The sequence below is a fragment of the Falco peregrinus genome, chromosome 10 (assembly GCF_023634155.1).
Source record: "Falco peregrinus isolate bFalPer1 chromosome 10, bFalPer1.pri, whole genome shotgun sequence".
NCBI classification, from domain to species: Eukaryota; Metazoa; Chordata; class Aves; order Falconiformes; family Falconidae; genus Falco; species Falco peregrinus.
The window spans coordinates 3,993,565-4,011,726 of NC_073730.1; the positions used below are offsets into that span (position 1 = coordinate 3,993,565).

Below are 18,162 nucleotides of genomic sequence, written 5' to 3' on the forward strand. Positions count from 1 at the left end.
GGGCTTTACGGAGAATTCTGACTTTAGGAAGAATTTTGTCCAGAGGTGGCCAAATAGAAAACAGAGTAAGAACTTATATGGCTGCAGCCAAGTGAATGGGTTAATGACTTAATCATCAAGTCATAATACACAATTACTTTATTGTCTATCTGTTTTGTGTGGTACCTGCTAGCTAGTTATTGCAATTGTTGGCACTGAGCACTATATTTAGATTTGTAGTACTGACTACAGTTTCAGTGATAACCCCCTTATTACACTATTATTTCTGAATTATAGGGTAGAAAAATCAGCTTTCAGCATGGAAGTTTTCTGTGTAGGATTGAAAAAAATAAATGCATGCTTCTGGACATTTAAATTGAAGCCAATTAGCTGTTCTTGAATAATGTCAAAATTTAACAACACTTTTTTTAACCTCCTTCTGTAAAATTATTTGTGTTTGCAGAGTCAAAAAGACAAAGGAACTGAGAAGGCAACTGAGAACTAAAGCTTGGAACACAGTAAGCCAGCAGTCTTCCATGGGGGAAGTGTTCATGGTGGGAGTTGAACAGAACACGGAGGAAAGATTAGACCGATGAGATGAAATAACTGAAAAGATTAAAGCCTGAAAACTGTTTGCCATGTATGGCTTTGTATCAATATTCACAGCAGAACTAAATATCCTTTGGTAACTGCACGCCGTACCATCGGGCAGAGGAAATTGTCAGACTCCTCAGGCAGCTCTGAGTTGTTGACAGAACATTGCCATATTAAAAGTTTTAAAGTAGTTCAGTGTCAGACACATGCTGACTTGGAAAATAGCAAGAAGTGGTGGGGCTATCTCGACCTCCACTGCTGTTGCTTACCACCAGCTCTCTGCCAGAGGTCCCCTCTCCCAGATCAGAGCCGGGGACAGAACTGGAGGCACTTGCCATGCACATGCATGGATTCCCTTTCCTTTCTTGTAAAGTAAAAACATAAAGCACGTTCACTGTAAACTCTTGACATTAATACAATGTTAGATCTGCAATTAAAATATTTACAAAACCAAAACGCTTATAGCAAGGATTACTTTGTCTGGTTACACATATCCAGTGGGATTTCTATGCTTGTTGTGTACTAAGACTGTTCAGTTTGCCCCAAAACAGTTGACCAGGGCCAAATATAAGAACTTTGATTGTCACATTTCATTCGCTTTGTAGTCTCGCAATCCGTTACTCCAGAAATGGCATGCCTGATAGCTCAAAATATTGGGGTAAGAAAGAAAGCAGTGGGACTGTCTGTGAGAAATACTCTGGGCTTCGCTCTGAACAAAAAGATACAGAATTAATTAGTACACACGAGATTATAAAAATGTCCCAAAGTGGTACTCAAGTAAACCAGCAATACAGTTCTCAAGCTGTCCTGAAAAATATTATTAACAGTAAAGCTTTGTTTTTCTTGCACAGGAAGGACTAAGCAGGGCAGCTGATTTCACAGTTTGGAAATAATTTAGGGAAAAGTCTGGTCTCTGTGGATAAGAAATATAGTAACTGAAAAAAAATCTGTTTATCTTACTTTCTTTGTAGAATTCACAAAGGCTCAGATTCTTTATGAGTGTTGTGGAACTGAAAATTGGAAGCTGATCCATTACCGCAGAAGGCAAATTTATTTCCAAATACATTTCCACCAGTTACTTTTCCTCTCAGCTAAATTAATTGAAATATGTTCAAAAGGAAACTGAGTTTATGAAATAGAGACAGACACTAAAGCATTTGTTTTTGAAGGAACAGGATTTAAAATTAATCTAATTATGCTCATAGCAACTCTATATGTTACCCAGATTGTTCCAACTCCTAGACTGGCTCAATGCACCACACATTTAAACCATCTCAGCTCCAACTGCACTCCAAATTATTTTCCTCCTGTGACTTCTTAATTAGATTACCCATATGAGGCAAGTCCTAAGAGTAGTATTACTTTTTGGTGACAGCCTCACTCAGGATGGCCCTGAAGCTGAGCTCAACCCTGCCCAGCTTCTAATACAACAGTGATTTTAAACATACACAACTTCTAACCAACTCTGAATTTCATCTAGCTAAAATGGACAGAGGTTCCAGAAAATAAAAAGAGAAATAACAAACATAACCGTGCCACTTGTGTGGTTACATATACATACACACCTGTCCTCAGACTCCAAAAGGGACCTTGATATTCCCTGTTCTAGGCATAAAATGTTCCAGCCTATGTTAACCTTGAGCTTACTCGCCATGCCAGAGTCCTGACCTTCTGAACTGCTCCTTGCAGATGCAGAAGTAGCCATGACTCAAGTCACAAGTATCCTAACCACAGTGCATTTTACAAGGAAATCAATTCTGAAAGCCAAACTCAAAAACAAGTAACCTGGCCAGCTGTTCTTATTCACCTTAGAAAACATCCAAACTTTGAACTTTTCTTGCAAGATTTTCCAGACTTCTGCTTAGGATTGCCATAAAGCTGGAGACTGGCAGTTAAAACAGTTCTCACTTCACTGACTTACTGAAAGCAGAAGCAAAACCACAAAGGCTCTTCAATTCCAAAACCCCCTCTCCACCTCTGGTACCGTAAGATTTCTAAAACAAAAGGCAGATCATTGTTCATCTTCATTTCACCAGTGTACAAAACCACTGAGCTGTCCAAGGAAAATTAAAACTTGCTTCAGTCAAACTCGCTGGCATCCCTCCTGGCGGTATGCCATGCTCTTTGGTATCTGCACATCATGGATGATCTCTAAGAAGGCAATATAAACTGGCATCTTCTACAGGTTACAAGAAATCAAGACAGAGCTCATAGAAGTTACAAGCAATCAGAAGGAAGGATGGATTTACATGAGTTCAGGCAAAAAGCTTTCAGAATTAACTTATGACATCATCTGAAAATGTGACAAAATGCAAAGAGCTATATTTCCTGGTTCTTGAAAGAAACAAAGTTGACTGGTTGGGCTCAAAACAGTGTCACTATCAGCACTGAAGAAGTCACCACTCTTTAGGCAGGCATAGCAAGGCTTGCAAATGGAATGGAAACTAGGGAGCTGTGCAGCAAATGCACATTGACTTATTCTGGTTCAATAAAGACAACTGAACTCTGGCCCCAATAACATGTTTTGCCCATGGGATCTATATTATTTTTTTTTTTTTACACAAAGACAAACATACTTTCTCCTATCATTTACAAATGGGCCATTAGGTATTAACCTTGTAAATTCACTGTTGCAGCTACGTTTCTTCCAGGATACACAGAACTACAAATATATTTCAGTACATGTGTACATATGTGCATGTGTATATTTTTACTTAGGTGCACATACATCCCTCTGCATCACTTTGCTTTCCATTAAAGGTTGGAACCATTTTTGATCCATGTTGCTAAAGGTCTGGACCACAGTGTGTTTAACTAAAGCTCCACTAACAGCTCTCATGACCAAAAAAATATAGGTGTTTGTAAGAAAATCTCACCATAAACTCTGAGATCAGTATCTCTTTGGCTCTCGCCCGCAGCATTGACTGCGACACAAGTGTATTTTCCCGTGTCACTGATCTGAGCGCTAGTCAACGCCAAGACTCGCCCCCCCGACAGAACCTGCAATACAAGCACAACATGTTCAGAATACACGCCTCAGTGGAAAACAGAAGCAGAGAGAACTATTCAGGTTTCATTTCAAAACGAAGTACTTGTTTTGCCACTGCTTCCCACCATGTCTCTGCTCCCTACACTCTTCCCTGTACTTTGTTCTCTTTTGATTTGGATTTGCAAAAGCAGAAGTCTGACCTCACGCAAGTCCATAGGGAACTCCTGGCACTCGCAAGTCCCTGCGGGATCTGGACATTCCTCCCTCTTATCAGTTTCAAACATCCTGTTACACAGTTTGTCTGTGCCCTGAGTTGTCCCCATAGTATACAAATTTCCCCTTTTCCTTTGTATCATAAAATTAGCTTTCAAAAAAGCAGCCATGCCCTCTTCTTCTAACTCTGAAATATCTCCTTATATCAGCAGTTAGTCTCTTTTTCTAAATTACTGTTTTATGTAATGAGATACTACATGCCCTTGAGCTCTGGGGATCTCTTCAGCATAGGAATATGGTCCAGTTGCCTTTACTGGCCACTAAGTGAAAAAGTTGTTGATGCAAACTCTTACCAAGTATGAAATCAGTTGAAAGGACTACCTTATTTCAATATAGACGTATCTTCCACTTCACATAGTACGTACTGGAGCTAAACTTGCACTGATAACCTCGAGCAAAAGGCCTCATACTTTCCTTTTAAATCCTCTAACTTACATCTGTTCCATTAAACTGCAACCGCTTAGAAGTCCCCTACTACAGCAGGAAACAGCACAGGTCGCAGGACTGGAACCCAGTACCTGGAGTCCATCGCTGTAGCTGGAAACAGGGCTACCATCCTTTAGCCATGTTAGAATAGGTGCAGGGATGCCTCTTGCTTCACACTCCAGTCGCACTAGATTATTAACCACCACTGTCACCATGTCACTGCTGCCAGATATTGATGGTGGGACTGAAGAAAAAAAAAAAAAAAAAAAAAGAAAAGAAAAGAAAAGAAAACAAAGCTGTAACAGTTGCATAAGGGTATTAATCACAATGAAATTAAATGGGCCGCTTACTTTTGGACATTATTTCTCTCTCTGCAAGGCACTTCACTGCTGGAAAGGTTTATCATGTTACTCCTAGTGAGCTCTTGTCATTTGTTTGCTCTGTGCCAAATCCCACTCTTGCCTTGCATATGCAGTTAGATAACTTCACTGAAACTACTGTGAGCAAGGTAAGCAGGACTGGGCCCACATCCCAGAGGACAGCTGTGAAACCCAGGAACCACAACATAAACCCAGAAAATATTCCCTCATACTTTTATAATATTTCATTTAGACCTTGTGAAAGGCATTCAGCGTGGTGGGGATTAAAGAAAGAAGTTTACCATATAAAAGGCATAAATCAAATGCATACACAGAGTAATAAATTGGCCTTGCAGAGCATATGTGAACATTTACCAGATTGGACTGTATAACATCTGCCTGTCTGATGGTAAAAAACATCTTAATGGAACATCTCAAAACACCTACTATAGGTATACACTCCAGCAAATTTTGTAGAGCTATATTAAAAAGGGAGACAAGAAGTATTAAAAAAGGGAGATATTTCATTTATCAGGAGAATCAAAACAATTTTATTTGCTCCTACCACTAGTAACTTAGTAATAAAGCTTTACAGTCAGTATCAGTACAAAATGTAATACTTGAAGTCACTCCTAGAAAGAGATGAGAACACTGTGATCTACAATACTTATCCTATGTGAGGAAAAAAAAAGAAATGTATAAAATTCTGTGCTGAAAATAAGATTCATAAATAAACTCAGCAACCTCTAACAGAGTGTAATTCAGGCTACTTAATCTTAGATAAATTCCAGTAATAGCAGAAATGGCAGGAAAAAAAAGCAAGTGTGATTTCATAATCTTTTCTTCTCCACAGACATGCACACAGTTCCCCTATTTCACTACAACAGCATCCATTGTTCTCATATGCCTGAAAAAGTTACAGTGGTGAGAAAGAAGTGGAAAAAAATGAATACAATGAAATCATATTGAATATACTAAAGTAGAATTCAACCTGTTTCCTTCAGCAGGCCTGCCTAGTTCCATTTAATGTTAAGCTTGCAGTATCAAGCATTGTTTTTAATGCAAAAATGATCTGACAATTTCTGCCATAGCTACAGCATCCACAACACTATTAACAACAGCAGCTGTTGAATACAGCCAGTAACTGACCAACAGAGCTGCCCATTCACAAGGCAACAGACATACAGTAATCTAGAGCAGGCTTTCAGTAAATGCAGCATAACTGTTTATGCTTGACACCTCAGTCTGTTCTCCATTAAGTGGTCATTCTTGCTTCCACTATTAAAAGGAGGAAAAACCCCTCAATTTTTCTCTTCTCAAATTCATAAACTGTAAGTAAACTGGATGATAAGTCTGTGCATGGTACATTCAAAAAGCGTTCCATTGTAAGCCTGGAACGACACAAGGTGTAATAAGTAAATTCATGGATAGGTGTTTCAGCTTCCTTTGTGCTATTAGTTCTGGCTGCCACTGCATATATTCAGTTCTAGAAGGGGAAACAATTTTATGTGTCTAAGTCAGAAAGTATCAGTGCCCTAGAAAACTCTGGACATATCTGCTGAAATTCCACCACCCAGAAAAAGACAAGTGTATACTTAGGAGGTATTTTTCATTTTTCGGTTTAACCAGAATAATGACCTTAGTTCTAAATATTTCCTGTGAATTAATCACTGGGTGGGGTTAATTGCCTTTGACCATGTCTTGAGCCATCAGTTTTTCCCATGATGGTCATTAATTCCATGGAAACGTACTGCCCAACTCATTATTTGTTAATTAACTTTAATAAGAACTACATACTCTGTGTGCATCTCAGCTGGGGACACTGTGGCAAATTCAGGCCACAGTTTTGCATGAAGACTCCCACAGAAAACCAGCCACATGCATATGCATGTATCAAAGATAAAAGTTTGGATTATGGCCTCATCCAAAAGCCACTGAAATCAGTGGAAAAGCTCCAATTTGGCTTTTGATCAGGTGTCTCATTCTGCAAACACCCACATTTCCACTTCATCTTATTAGACAGAGTACATTTTTCTTTAAAATTCTTGGATTATGAAAAGAGCATTTTATCTGTGTCCTTTCTTTATCTGCTTTGAGCTTTAAAGTCATCTACAGCAAACCCCAGCAATTGCAAGGCCTTCCAAATTGTTGTAACTCTTCCACAAATCTGGTGTGTCTGCTCATTCCTTCTGAAACTGACTTCCCTTACCACATCTTCCCAATTCAAAACATGTATTCTAATGTCACTGAAACACAGAAGAGTGAATTTTCTTCCCTCTGACCCCTGCCACATCTCTTCCAGTACAAAAGTGTGATGAGGGACAATACGTCTGCTAAGCACGCTTGAAACTTGAAAACAAAGGTGGTGCATGTACGTGGGTTTTGTAAGTTTTTAATACTTACCGTGAACCTGAAGACTGTAAAGCAGCTCAGCTGTGCCCGCTGTGTTGACAGCCACACACTTGTAAACACCAGTGTCAGAGATCTGAGCGCTCTCAATCTGCAGAACCTGCCCTCGGTTCAGGAAAGTGGCACTTGCAGCACTGGTAAGTGGACGATTGTCTTTGTACCACGTGGTAGCTGCAGAACAAAAGGAAAGATGAAAAAACTGCCAAGAATACCCCCATCATGAACAATGGGATCAAACAGTCTTCAGACCATTCCTTCTAAGTTTTCAGATACATAACACCAACATTTACAAACCAATATCAATATTTATTGTTATTAAATACAATAAAAAGGAAGTAGAAAATGAGGAAATCTGTAATATTTGTTCAAAATACGGACCGTGCTCACAGTATTCAACAGCAAATTTGACACTATCATTCATGTGCACCATATATTTATGAAAAAAATATTCTGAAGTTAAAATATTATCACACAAAGCATACTTATAGGGTGTTTATTCATCTCATACCAAGGTCAACAGCAGCTGTTTAAAAATACACAATAATATGTTCTATATAATTTTTTCACCTTTTACCCTAAAGCATTGCTGCATTGAACTGAAGCACCCGGGAAAGTTTACAGAATCAAAATGCAAACAACCAAACCAAAGTTCAACTGGCAGGCTGAAAAACTGAAAAAATAGAACCAGAAAGCTGACATTATTCCAAAAGAAAATTTTATAGTAACTTGATAACCAACCAAATTTGAGGACTTTTTTGCATCTCAGCCAAAAGATGGCACCCTCCATCAGTAGAATGTGTAACTAATGCTTTACAGGCATCACTTCACTGTTCAGTTAAATGAAACTGCTATTTACCAAGTCATTTTCTGTAATACACAAGTTTCTTATGAAAGACTCACATTCAAGAAGTAATCTGGTCTGACTGATAAACAAGACTGCTGACATGCTTCTCTCTTCCACAGTGTGATGTTGTGCTATCATTTTTCTTAACTAATATTATAACTTGACATTAGTATGTGGCATCACACCATACATAAAAAGGTGACCAACTGTTTATTGCAAAAATTATTTGAAACCCATCATTTCAATTGTTTTTTCTAAAATAATTGTCAATTTGGTGAGAAAAAAAAAAGGATAAGAAAAAAACCACAGCAGGGCAAAATAGATATAAAATCCTTTTATTTTTATAAACCCCAATATTTTCAAATTCTGTTTTATACAAGTATATATGATTCTAGAAAACAATACTTTGCTGTGAATTAATTCTTTAAAAGGTAGAAAAGGTGAACTCGGAAGCTCATCTGAAATTTAGTAACACCTTTCTTCTGAACATGTTACTATCATCAGCATGAGAACAAATTACTGTATTAGATATAAGGTATTAGTAATACACTATTCTCTCAGTTTTGCTGTACAGTCATTAATACAGAAAACTGTTCTCATAATAACATGGCATTTTCATATCTCATCAGAAGAAGGTGGGAACAAAAACTACATTGGAATAAAAGAGGAAATAATTTTTTCTCTCCACATCTCAACAACAAGAAAGATTAACTGTAAAAAAAGACCTAATAAAAAAATTCTAGTGCCAAAAGAAACCCAGCAATGAAATAACCAAAATGCAGGAGCCAAACTGCTTCAGTTCTCACTTGGATAAATGTCTATTTCTTAGGGAAACTTGCCTCAAAAAAATAAATAAAAAAAATAAAAAAAAAAAGAGGAGGTGGGGGTTATAAGTCCCCAGAATGTGAGGAAAATAAAACACAAGCACATACACATGGCCTGATTTTCAAAGCTCAGAATATGGGAGGAACCAACAAATTCTTGAGTATAATTTATCATCAGGACAAGCCACAGAACACATTTTACACACAGAGAAAACCTACTCATTTTCATGTGCACGGGGCCCAGACCAAAGAGCCTCCTATTAATTTCAATTGACTTCAGATAACCTGCCACACTCACACTCGACAGGCACACTCAGTACACAAGGTATTGGTTTAAGTCTGCCCTACACTGTAACATGACAGGAGAAAATAGTGGATGTGTCTAAAGCTGATTCGGTAGAAAACTAACAGTACTCTTGCCTATGGACAGGGCATGACTGATGCACAAGTGAGTAGATTATCCCTGTGGTTTTCACTCATTTACTTAAAAATAGTGGGGATTACTGAATTCTCAATACTGACTCCACATCAGTCAATACATTCCCATTATACATAATGTTTAACAGTTTCTAGCTACTTTAAAAAACAGAATTAACTTCATGTTCAGAATATCCATTATTTTCAAAAGACACAAATCAAAAGATTTCCCGTGAAAGGGAAAACCTTTTATCAGATCTGCTTTGTGTTCTCAAAGGTGCATGTGCATACCTGGCAGAGGGTTTCCAGATGATCTGCATTCAAGATGGATTGGATTATTCACCACCACTGTTTCATTTAACATTTTCCCTGCATCTTCCAGACTGGGTGGTTCTGGGAAAAGACAAAGGCATCAGGATTTCATTAATTCAGCCACCCAGCTAGCAGAACATCCAATCACAAAGTAATCTGCCCTCTGAGAAACTTTGGGCAATGAATTGCACAAGCTTCAACTGAATGCTGGATGACTGAGGAATTTCTCAAGAAAGTTCATCTTTGAAACAGGAGTACTCTCTAACTACATAACCTCGTTAGCGTTAAGAGAAATAAAACATGACTTTATTACTTTTTATTTTTTCAGGAAAAATGGCACTTAAAATGGACTTGCAGGAAATGGGTGCACAACAGAGAACAGTAATTCTTGTAATGGGGCAAGCTCATCTCACTTGAACTGGTAATGCTAAACTGGATGACGCACACTGCTTTAACAAAGCAAGACTCATCTTACTAATAATTATAAATTTGCAACATGACAGAAACATCAGATAATGACACTTAGAACATGAAGACTGAGAGCAAAAGAGATACTTATGAGCATGGAATTGACAGTAAATTTGACTATGATGCAATTTGAAGATGAGAGCGGTTTCTCTTTCTAAGTCTGGAGATCATGGAGATACTGCAACCTTGCTTCATTTCAGTTACTGACTCTGACAGTCAAAATCAACATAATCATATTCATCATGAGCATTTTGCCACAGTCCATCCCTGCGCCTCCTGAGGATTCCTGCACCTCCTCCGAGGACTGGTTCACATCAAGAATGCACAATACATCGTGACCACTTCTGAAGCAAATATATGTAAATTATGGTGAAAGCATTTATTAAATTCACATGCAAACAACAGCTTCTCAAGTTTCCCTGATTCCTTTTATGTTGTTTTTAGATGCAAAATAAAATTCTTTTTAAACAGTCTGAAAAATCCCCTCATAAGAGAATGTTTCTTTCTCAGAAAAGTCATTCCTGTAAAATTCCCCATTGCAAGGTCACAGGGAATACCATTCTTCCCAGAAGACTTGGATCAAATTAGTAATGCCACAGTGGTACAGCATAACTTGATTTAGAAACATGGAGTACCCGTCTGAGTGCTGGGTTAGTGGCCACGCGTTTGGCTTCTTGGGATACCTCTGAACTCAAGAGTTACCTGGAAAGAAAACTCTTAATTTCTGTGGCCCTTGGTACCACAGGAGAAAGACTGAATTCCAAGGCAGATTTTGCCCTCATTTCATCCTAATGGAGTGGGACAAAGACAGACAGATGTGCAGAGAGAACAAAAATGCTAGACAGCTTAGAAGAGAAGGGAATACAGACATAAAAATCTCCCCAAAAACAGCCATGTTTAGCTTCTAACTAGAGGCAGAAACGTTACCATGCACATGAAGCCGAACGTGCTGTTGGGCTTCTCCTGCAGCATTGGTTGCCACACAAGTGTATCGGCCAGCATCTTCAAGCAGGGCCTTGACAACTTGCAGAATACGGCCTGAAGACTCCAGCTGTACCAAAACAGAGAGCAGGGAACCACTTTACACAACGATCCCAAGCAGAGCCACTAAGCAAAATGGCAAAGCAGATGTTTATGCTGAATACAGCCAGTCTTGTCTTTCCTCTAACCTGGGGCTAATATTCATGCAAGGGGTGTTTGGGAGTTCAGAGACTTCAGTGATGCTGGGACACCAGGATTATTAGCTGTACAGCTGTAAGGAGACCTAGATAGCAGAGGGTCAGGCAAGCAAAGTGAAGAGGAGACTGCAGGCAGAGAAAGCTGCCGCTGGCAAGATGTCAAAAACTGCTCCAGCCTAATGTAACTCAAAGCCATTACAAGCACTCACCCCCCTGGAGCATGCAAGCACTGAGAAGAGCTGTTCATCGAAAGTCAGAATCTCAGTGGGAAGGGAACTTATAGGTAGGTGCTGCAATAGCAGTGCTTATAGAAAAACACATCTAATCCCGCCTCACTGTGACAAGTGGGTAGAGCCACCCCATAACTGGCAGACAACCGTAACTTGAAGGTTAAACTACAGCTGAAAAGAGCCAGATGCTGCATTTATAGTCATGGAGTCTTCTGATATGGAGGTATCTAATGGGATTCAGTCTACTTGACACTGCTGTTCAGTCTGAGACACCATTTGATTCAGGTAAAAAGCCCACTGCTCTGCAGGATGGGTCTTTAGTATCTTTATGTCACAGCACGAGGGAAGCAAAAGGAAAAGAAGCACTAACGTGTACAATTTATTGTAACTATCCTTCATGGTTTGAATCCCATAAAAGAGTAGTGCTTACTCTTATATTTCCTCTGGCTGTGTTTACTGGTTGACCATCTTTTAACCAAGTTATGGAAGGGCTGGGAATGCCATTGGCTATGCACTGCAGTGTCACAGGCTTGTGTATCACAACAGCTCTCTCAGAAGTCCCAGCTGATTTGATGGTTGGAGGAACTGCAAGAAGCACCAGAAACAAAAATGAAGAATCATTTGAACATATACATTTAAATATATAGAAGCAATATCCCACAGGTAAGAGTAGCTCTGCTTCTAATTCATCTACTCTCATCTCTAATTTTTCAACTTACTAATGCAAATGAATGTTTACAGAAAATTTGAGCACCTTCTTGCCAGCAACTTAAAATAAAGGCAGTCTGCTGCTTCCCCTCCTCTTGAGTAACCTACCATGCACAGTAACATCAAATTCCTTTTCATGTTCTCCTGCCTTATTTGTAGCCACACATTTATAGCGGCCAGTGTCTGACACTTGAGCTCGAGAGATGAGAAATTTTTGTCCATTTAGTAAGATCTTATGTCCAGCTCCCTCTTCAACTGGTTGACCATCTTTTAACCACCTACCAAAGAGAAAGTACAATCTCAGCTCTCTGTGAAAGTAAGATTAACAACACTCCTAAAATACACACAACTGTATTAAACAGAATGTCTCAGTAACTCTATTTGCATTTCTAGGAAGGTTTGGAGATGTCAGATAATATTCCACTTTTCTGAGTGCCATGGACTGAAATAGTTTATCAGAAGAAGGGAGTACAGGGGCACAGGCACTAAAGAAGTCAGCAAGGTGACAGCTGGGAAGCAGTAGTGAAAGCGGATACCACCAGAGACAGACAGTAATCTCCAAAGCAAAAGCAATCACTGGTGGTGGATGAAAAGCATGTGGTTGCATTAGCAAGGGAATGAGAGTTTTGTCAGCTCTTGTTATCTATCCTAATTTCCAGGACATGCATATTGACACAACATACCAAACTACTTGAAAATAAAATCCTGATCCTGCCATGCGTCTGTCTTCAGCGGAGCCAGGAGTTTGTCCTCCGTACATTAACCACCACTAAATAACATGGGCAGTTCATAAAGACTATCTCCAAGCTCACCTAATCTACCAGCAGATTTTTTTCTCTTTTTCTTACTGTCACACCAATCCCCTTACGTGATAGTCGGTGAGGGTGTCCCTGTTGCTGAACAATCCAGCTCCAAAGGGCTATGGAGAATCCCAATGTAGTCCAAGAGCTCATCCCCACCTTCCACAAATGGTGGGACTGTAAGACAGAAAAAAAAAAAAAAAAAAAAATCAACAAAAACTTCAAGCATCAGAACTATGATCAAAATCTACCTCAAATAGTAATGTTAAAAACAAAACAGTCTTGACATCTATCTCACTTTGGGACACTCACTGATATGTAGTTCATTATGCACCACTGTTCCTTTTTGAAGATAAACACCTACCCAAGTGATATTTTGGGGCTTCAGATCACTCTTACTCTTTCTTATTATTTATTGTGTTTGGGTTTGGGGTTTTTTTCAGATTCTGTCAGAACAACCTTGTAAACAGGGAGTGTGTGGGGAGTTTATGTATCTTCTGTCAGCAGAAAGAGAAAACAAAGGTGCAGGGGACCCTCTTCCAGGTCCTCTTCACCCCACCTCATTCCCTCGCAGGAGTGGGCAGGGTGGGAAGGAAGCACTGCCATACAGTTCTTCCCAGCTCCTTCACCGACCAGCAAGACCAGTGAGATATACCTGGAGCAGCAGAATGGATGCTCTATATCTGCATGCAATAGTATACAATGTTCTTCAAGAGAGTGCCTACAAATCAAGCCTTTACAGTTCTCAAATAAACCCTTCCATGTCAGGAGAATGTCATTAATGTTTGTACAATTCATTTACCTAGAGACACTCAGAAGGGACTGCTGAGATGCAGACTGTAGTAAAGGATTCAAAAGAAAAGAAGAAAGAAAAAAAAAAAGTATCTTTTCCAAGGAAATGTTCAAACTTTGCACAACACAACTCAAATTCAGAGAAAGATCTTCTTTCCCCAGAGGCAACTAACTGTGTTATATTAATTGATACCTTTCATATCTATGATTTCCTTCTATGAAGGCAAGTTAAGAATTTTAAAGGTTACCAAAAACAGCATTTACACACCACGTGCACAAAAACTCTTCAAGAACTAACCTGAAAGTAAGAGTCTTCCAACTGTCCTGTAATCCTGGACAGAAAAAGTGTGCAGTGCCCAGTTTTAACTAGGCATGTAACTTGACTAACTGACCTTTAATATAACGATATCAACAAAAATAAAAACAGACTTTATTAGGTTTATGGAAATCTGATAAAACAGTAGTTTTGCTACTCACACACCTAAGACTTCAACTTCGTATTTTATTTCTTGTTCTCCAGCTATGCTTGTGGCCACACACAAATACTGGCCCCGGTCAGCCTCAACAGTGTTCAGAATCTCCAGCTTCTTCCCACCAGATAAAATGCGGAGGTTGTCGCTTGCTTTCACAGGCACACCATCTTTTAACCAGGTAAGGAGAGGCTGAGGGTTGCCAGCAGCTTTACACTCCAACGTCAGTGAATTTCCAGCAACCACCTGCCTGTTCCGGGCTGTGTCAGCATCGCCCTCAATTACTGGAGGAACTGTACAAAGGAAAAAATGAATTGCAAGCAATTAATTCTGTAGCCAGAAAAATGTATTAAGAGCAAATGGGTTAGTTCCTCCCCACCCACTCTGGCTCTATATGCTGTTACATCACACACAATTTCATGTGAGAATTTGCTGCCAGGGCAAGCCAAGACAAAGGGAAAACAGAGAAGTCAAATGCTGTAGTTCAATATTGACCAGTTGTTTAAAACAGAGGATCTGCAGGGCCCTGAGATGGAAGAACTAAGTATGAGGGTCTTGAAACAGTACGCTGAAAATCCCACCCGGAGTGGCTGTTGCAGGTAAGCGTTGTTCAGCACACAAGTGAGAAAGGATACGTGGAGAAAAAATAGTTTTGATGCTGCACTGAAGCATGACACAAGGCCTGTGAAGTTACGAGCTTTTTGAGTCACCTGAAGGACCGGGTGTAAACCTCCCTCTGCGCGGCCCTGCTAACACAGGCCAGGCTTTAAATGCAGCCACTGGCTGCTGTGCCCCCTTGGCAGGCCTGCGAGGCCTGCTGACGTGGCACAGGCCGCAAAGCTTTCCAAACGCGCATCCTGTAACACGGCAAGTAACCGAGTTCCATAAACCCTCACTTACCGTAGACATCCACGTCATAGGTCTTCTCGGCAGCTCCAGCAGCGTTGGTGACATGGCAGGTGTACTTGGCAGAGTCTGATACTTGGGCCCGAGGTATCTGCAGGAATTGCCCTCTATCCACATACAGAGCCTGGGGGCTGGAAATTAGCGGGCGTCCGTCTTTGTACCATGTAATGGTAGGAACAGGGATTCCCTTGGTTTCACACTCCAAATTTATAAGATTGTTCAGAAGCGCCGATACCTCTGTGGTGATATTTCCTCCTTTAATACTAGGAGGGACTATTTCAAAAGACAAAATAACAATATTAAAGCCTTAGTATATAAGTCTGCAGGTTTAAAGGGATTTATCATTAGAATGCTGTAACAAGAAAAGATTTCAGTTTTAGCAGCCTTCCAACACTTCTGGTGTTTTATGTTTGGGTTTTCCCCAGCAGAGTTATATATTGCCTGCACAATTCTCTGGGGCACACAGAGCTGAAAGCACGACAAGAACACAACATCAAGGGCCACCATATATTTAAGAAACAAGCACTACAGCAAGGGGCACTACAAAGCACTGCTGCCTTGCTAGAGGTACCTGGAGACACTTCACCTCCTAGGCTCCAACACGTGCCAAGCTAGGGCAGCTGGGCCTCCGTGTGTCCTGCAGCGCGCTGGGGCACGGCTCTGCCTCTTCCCTGCCTCAGAGGGGTGACACAGGAACAGCCCCTGTATCGCTCGGGAGGTGCATCCTCCCAACAAGTAACAGAGACCTGTTATTTAAAATATCGAATACATTGAAAAGCCTCTACAACTGGAGTCTGGAGTGGGAACTGCTTAGTTCTCAAAACTTCTGAAGATGAAGTCACTTACTTTGAGACTAAATATGAGCTTAACAGTCTAGCTTTATGCTCCTATTTTTGAAACTTTTGGCTCACAGTCATTTCCCTTGCTCACTAGGCAGCAGTATTCAGATTTTTCTAGCAAACAAGCTCTCGTGTAAATCAGCCAATATAAAGAGTTCATAAATCTCTGTAGAAGTAATAAAAACACACTGCAATTGGCAACAACTAAATTTATGACCGCTGAAAGTACCAGACACATCTGGCAGACACATTAACTCCTCTGCTGCCAAACATGCTCCGTATATCCTAGACTTCCACTGACTTCCATAGTGTTCATTTAAAATGCCACTGCAGAAACGTAAAGCAAGGTGTCAGTGAACGGACCTCCACCTATGAGATGGATACTGCAGATTTTCAGACCATAATGAAATATTTTCCTAATTAAATCATGTGTGCAAAAATACGCAAACCTATAAAATACGCTGAAACACACCCAGTTCAAAGATGAATGCATTTCCCTATCAGAAATTGCTTTCATCCACAGACATGAGGGACGGTTTTAACATGGTGCTTTAGGAAAATCCCAAAGCCAGAAGTAGGACTAAACAGCTAAACCAAAGTAAGAACTAGCAAGAACTAGCATCTAGGTTTCTCACTCCATGGGCTTCTGTTTGTCCAGTCAGGATTAATGAGAAATTTAAAGTAAAGAGATACTCCACCCTACTACCTACTTGTTCTGAAGAAACTGAACTAAGGTCTACTCATCTGTGAGGACTTTATTTGCATGGGGGTTTTTACTCCTCTAATCTCAAAACAGCCACAATCACCTGCAAAGTCCTCCTAGCATTTTCTTTGTTCCCAACGGAAAAAGACTGCACTATGACTATGAACAGGCATATTTCTATGCGTGTGATTGCTCCACACTTCAGAAATGTCCCAGATGAGGGAAATAACGTATAGTAAATTCACAGTTATCAGAAGACACACACTCTTCAGAAGCAAATCCATAGCTAATGAGGACTCATCAGTTTAAGGGCTCACAGATTCAAATTCCTACCTTTTCAATTCCAGGCACAAGAGACTCACACCACCTATACATTTCTTCACTTGTTTCCCCCTAATTTCTGCTAGCACTGTGCTTTGTCAGTTTTCAGGTCTGACTAGGCTTCCACACATCCTTCAAACTGAAACACTTTTCCTCTTATCTCCTTTGAAGTCTTCCTTCAAAAGCTACTTCTTTCTTCCATGAATCTCCCCTCCTTTTCTCCCAACTGATGATCTCCTAATTTACATTAAACTTATGCAACACTGATTACAGGAATTGTCTGTTCTCCATATCTTTGCTAAGACTCCACTGCTTGTAAAAACACAAAAAGTATACTCAGTGTACTACTAACTTCACAAAAATAATAATGTTAACGTGGTTATCTCATGCTAGTGCTGCTTCTTTTGCTATAAACGGCCTCACTTGCTATAAATGACCTCTGTTTACACCAATTTAAGCAAGATGACATACCACACTACCTGAAGATCATCTGGAGCAATCTTTTTCAAAGACTACTTGGATCTGATTCTTACTGGTTTTGCATTTGGCTTTATAATTTTACACTAACTTAAAATTATTCCTGGCTGAATTTACTCCTAGCACTAGGTTAAGGAAAATAAGAGCACGAGTATCTTAGAATAAAAATCTTCCAATTAATTTTCTCCTCCCTAAGACAGATCAAAATAACAAAGCCAATGTGATAATAAAATAATTCAGATGAAACTAATCAATAGCAAAATTTAAGAAGGCCCTTCAAGATTTTTGGCTTTTATCAATTAGAAACTAATAAAAAGTACATGAACGTCACTTAAAGGCCAAGCTTGCAAAGACTACATCCATACTTAACTTGATACAAATAAATGTTCAAGATCACTTTGTGAACAGATGAGTATTATGTTTACACACAAATTTTGCAGGATCAGAGCCTCGATTTATATTTGTCTGAGTATCTCGATTCAAAACCAAATCTTTTGAGCAAAATTAAAGGATCTTCCAGGATAAGGCACTCTATAAGCTCACCATGGATGATCAGCTTGACCTCCTTAACTTGTTTGCCAGCAGTGTTGGTGGCGCTGCACTGATAACGACCTTTGTCAAGCCTTCGAGCATTCTTTATGTGTAGAACTTGATCTTTGTCCAGAAGCTCAACATTGGGATCACCCAAAAACAAGGGCCTGGAATAGAGATTATTTTACTTCACAGGACTCTGAACCCATCCTTTTAACATTAAACTGACAGTAATAAGAAGGGGTCCTTTAATGGCACTAATTGCACCATTAAAGAGTACCATTTAGCCTAGACTAACAGCATTAATCCAAAG

At 39.7% G+C, this 18,162-nt stretch overlaps 1 protein-coding gene across 1 annotated transcript in view; it reads right to left on the reverse strand.

The window, feature by feature from the left end:
* The window catches only part of HMCN1 (hemicentin 1), a 202,623-nt gene that overhangs the window by 76,914 nt on the left and 107,547 nt on the right, over positions 1-18,162 (reverse strand). The window contains exons 30-40 of the mRNA XM_055815315.1: positions 17,862-18,016; positions 14,973-15,251; positions 14,084-14,365; positions 12,879-12,987; positions 12,119-12,288; positions 11,733-11,887; positions 10,822-10,945; positions 9,406-9,507; positions 7,024-7,200; positions 4,354-4,505; positions 3,450-3,573 (exon numbers count right to left, since the gene is read on the reverse strand). Coding sequence (XP_055671290.1) covers positions 3,450-3,573; positions 4,354-4,505; positions 7,024-7,200; positions 9,406-9,507; positions 10,822-10,945; positions 11,733-11,887; positions 12,119-12,288; positions 12,879-12,987; positions 14,084-14,365; positions 14,973-15,251; positions 17,862-18,016 — 1,829 coding nt within the window. The remainder of the gene's footprint in view (positions 1-3,449; positions 3,574-4,353; positions 4,506-7,023; positions 7,201-9,405; positions 9,508-10,821; positions 10,946-11,732; positions 11,888-12,118; positions 12,289-12,878; positions 12,988-14,083; positions 14,366-14,972; positions 15,252-17,861; positions 18,017-18,162) is intronic.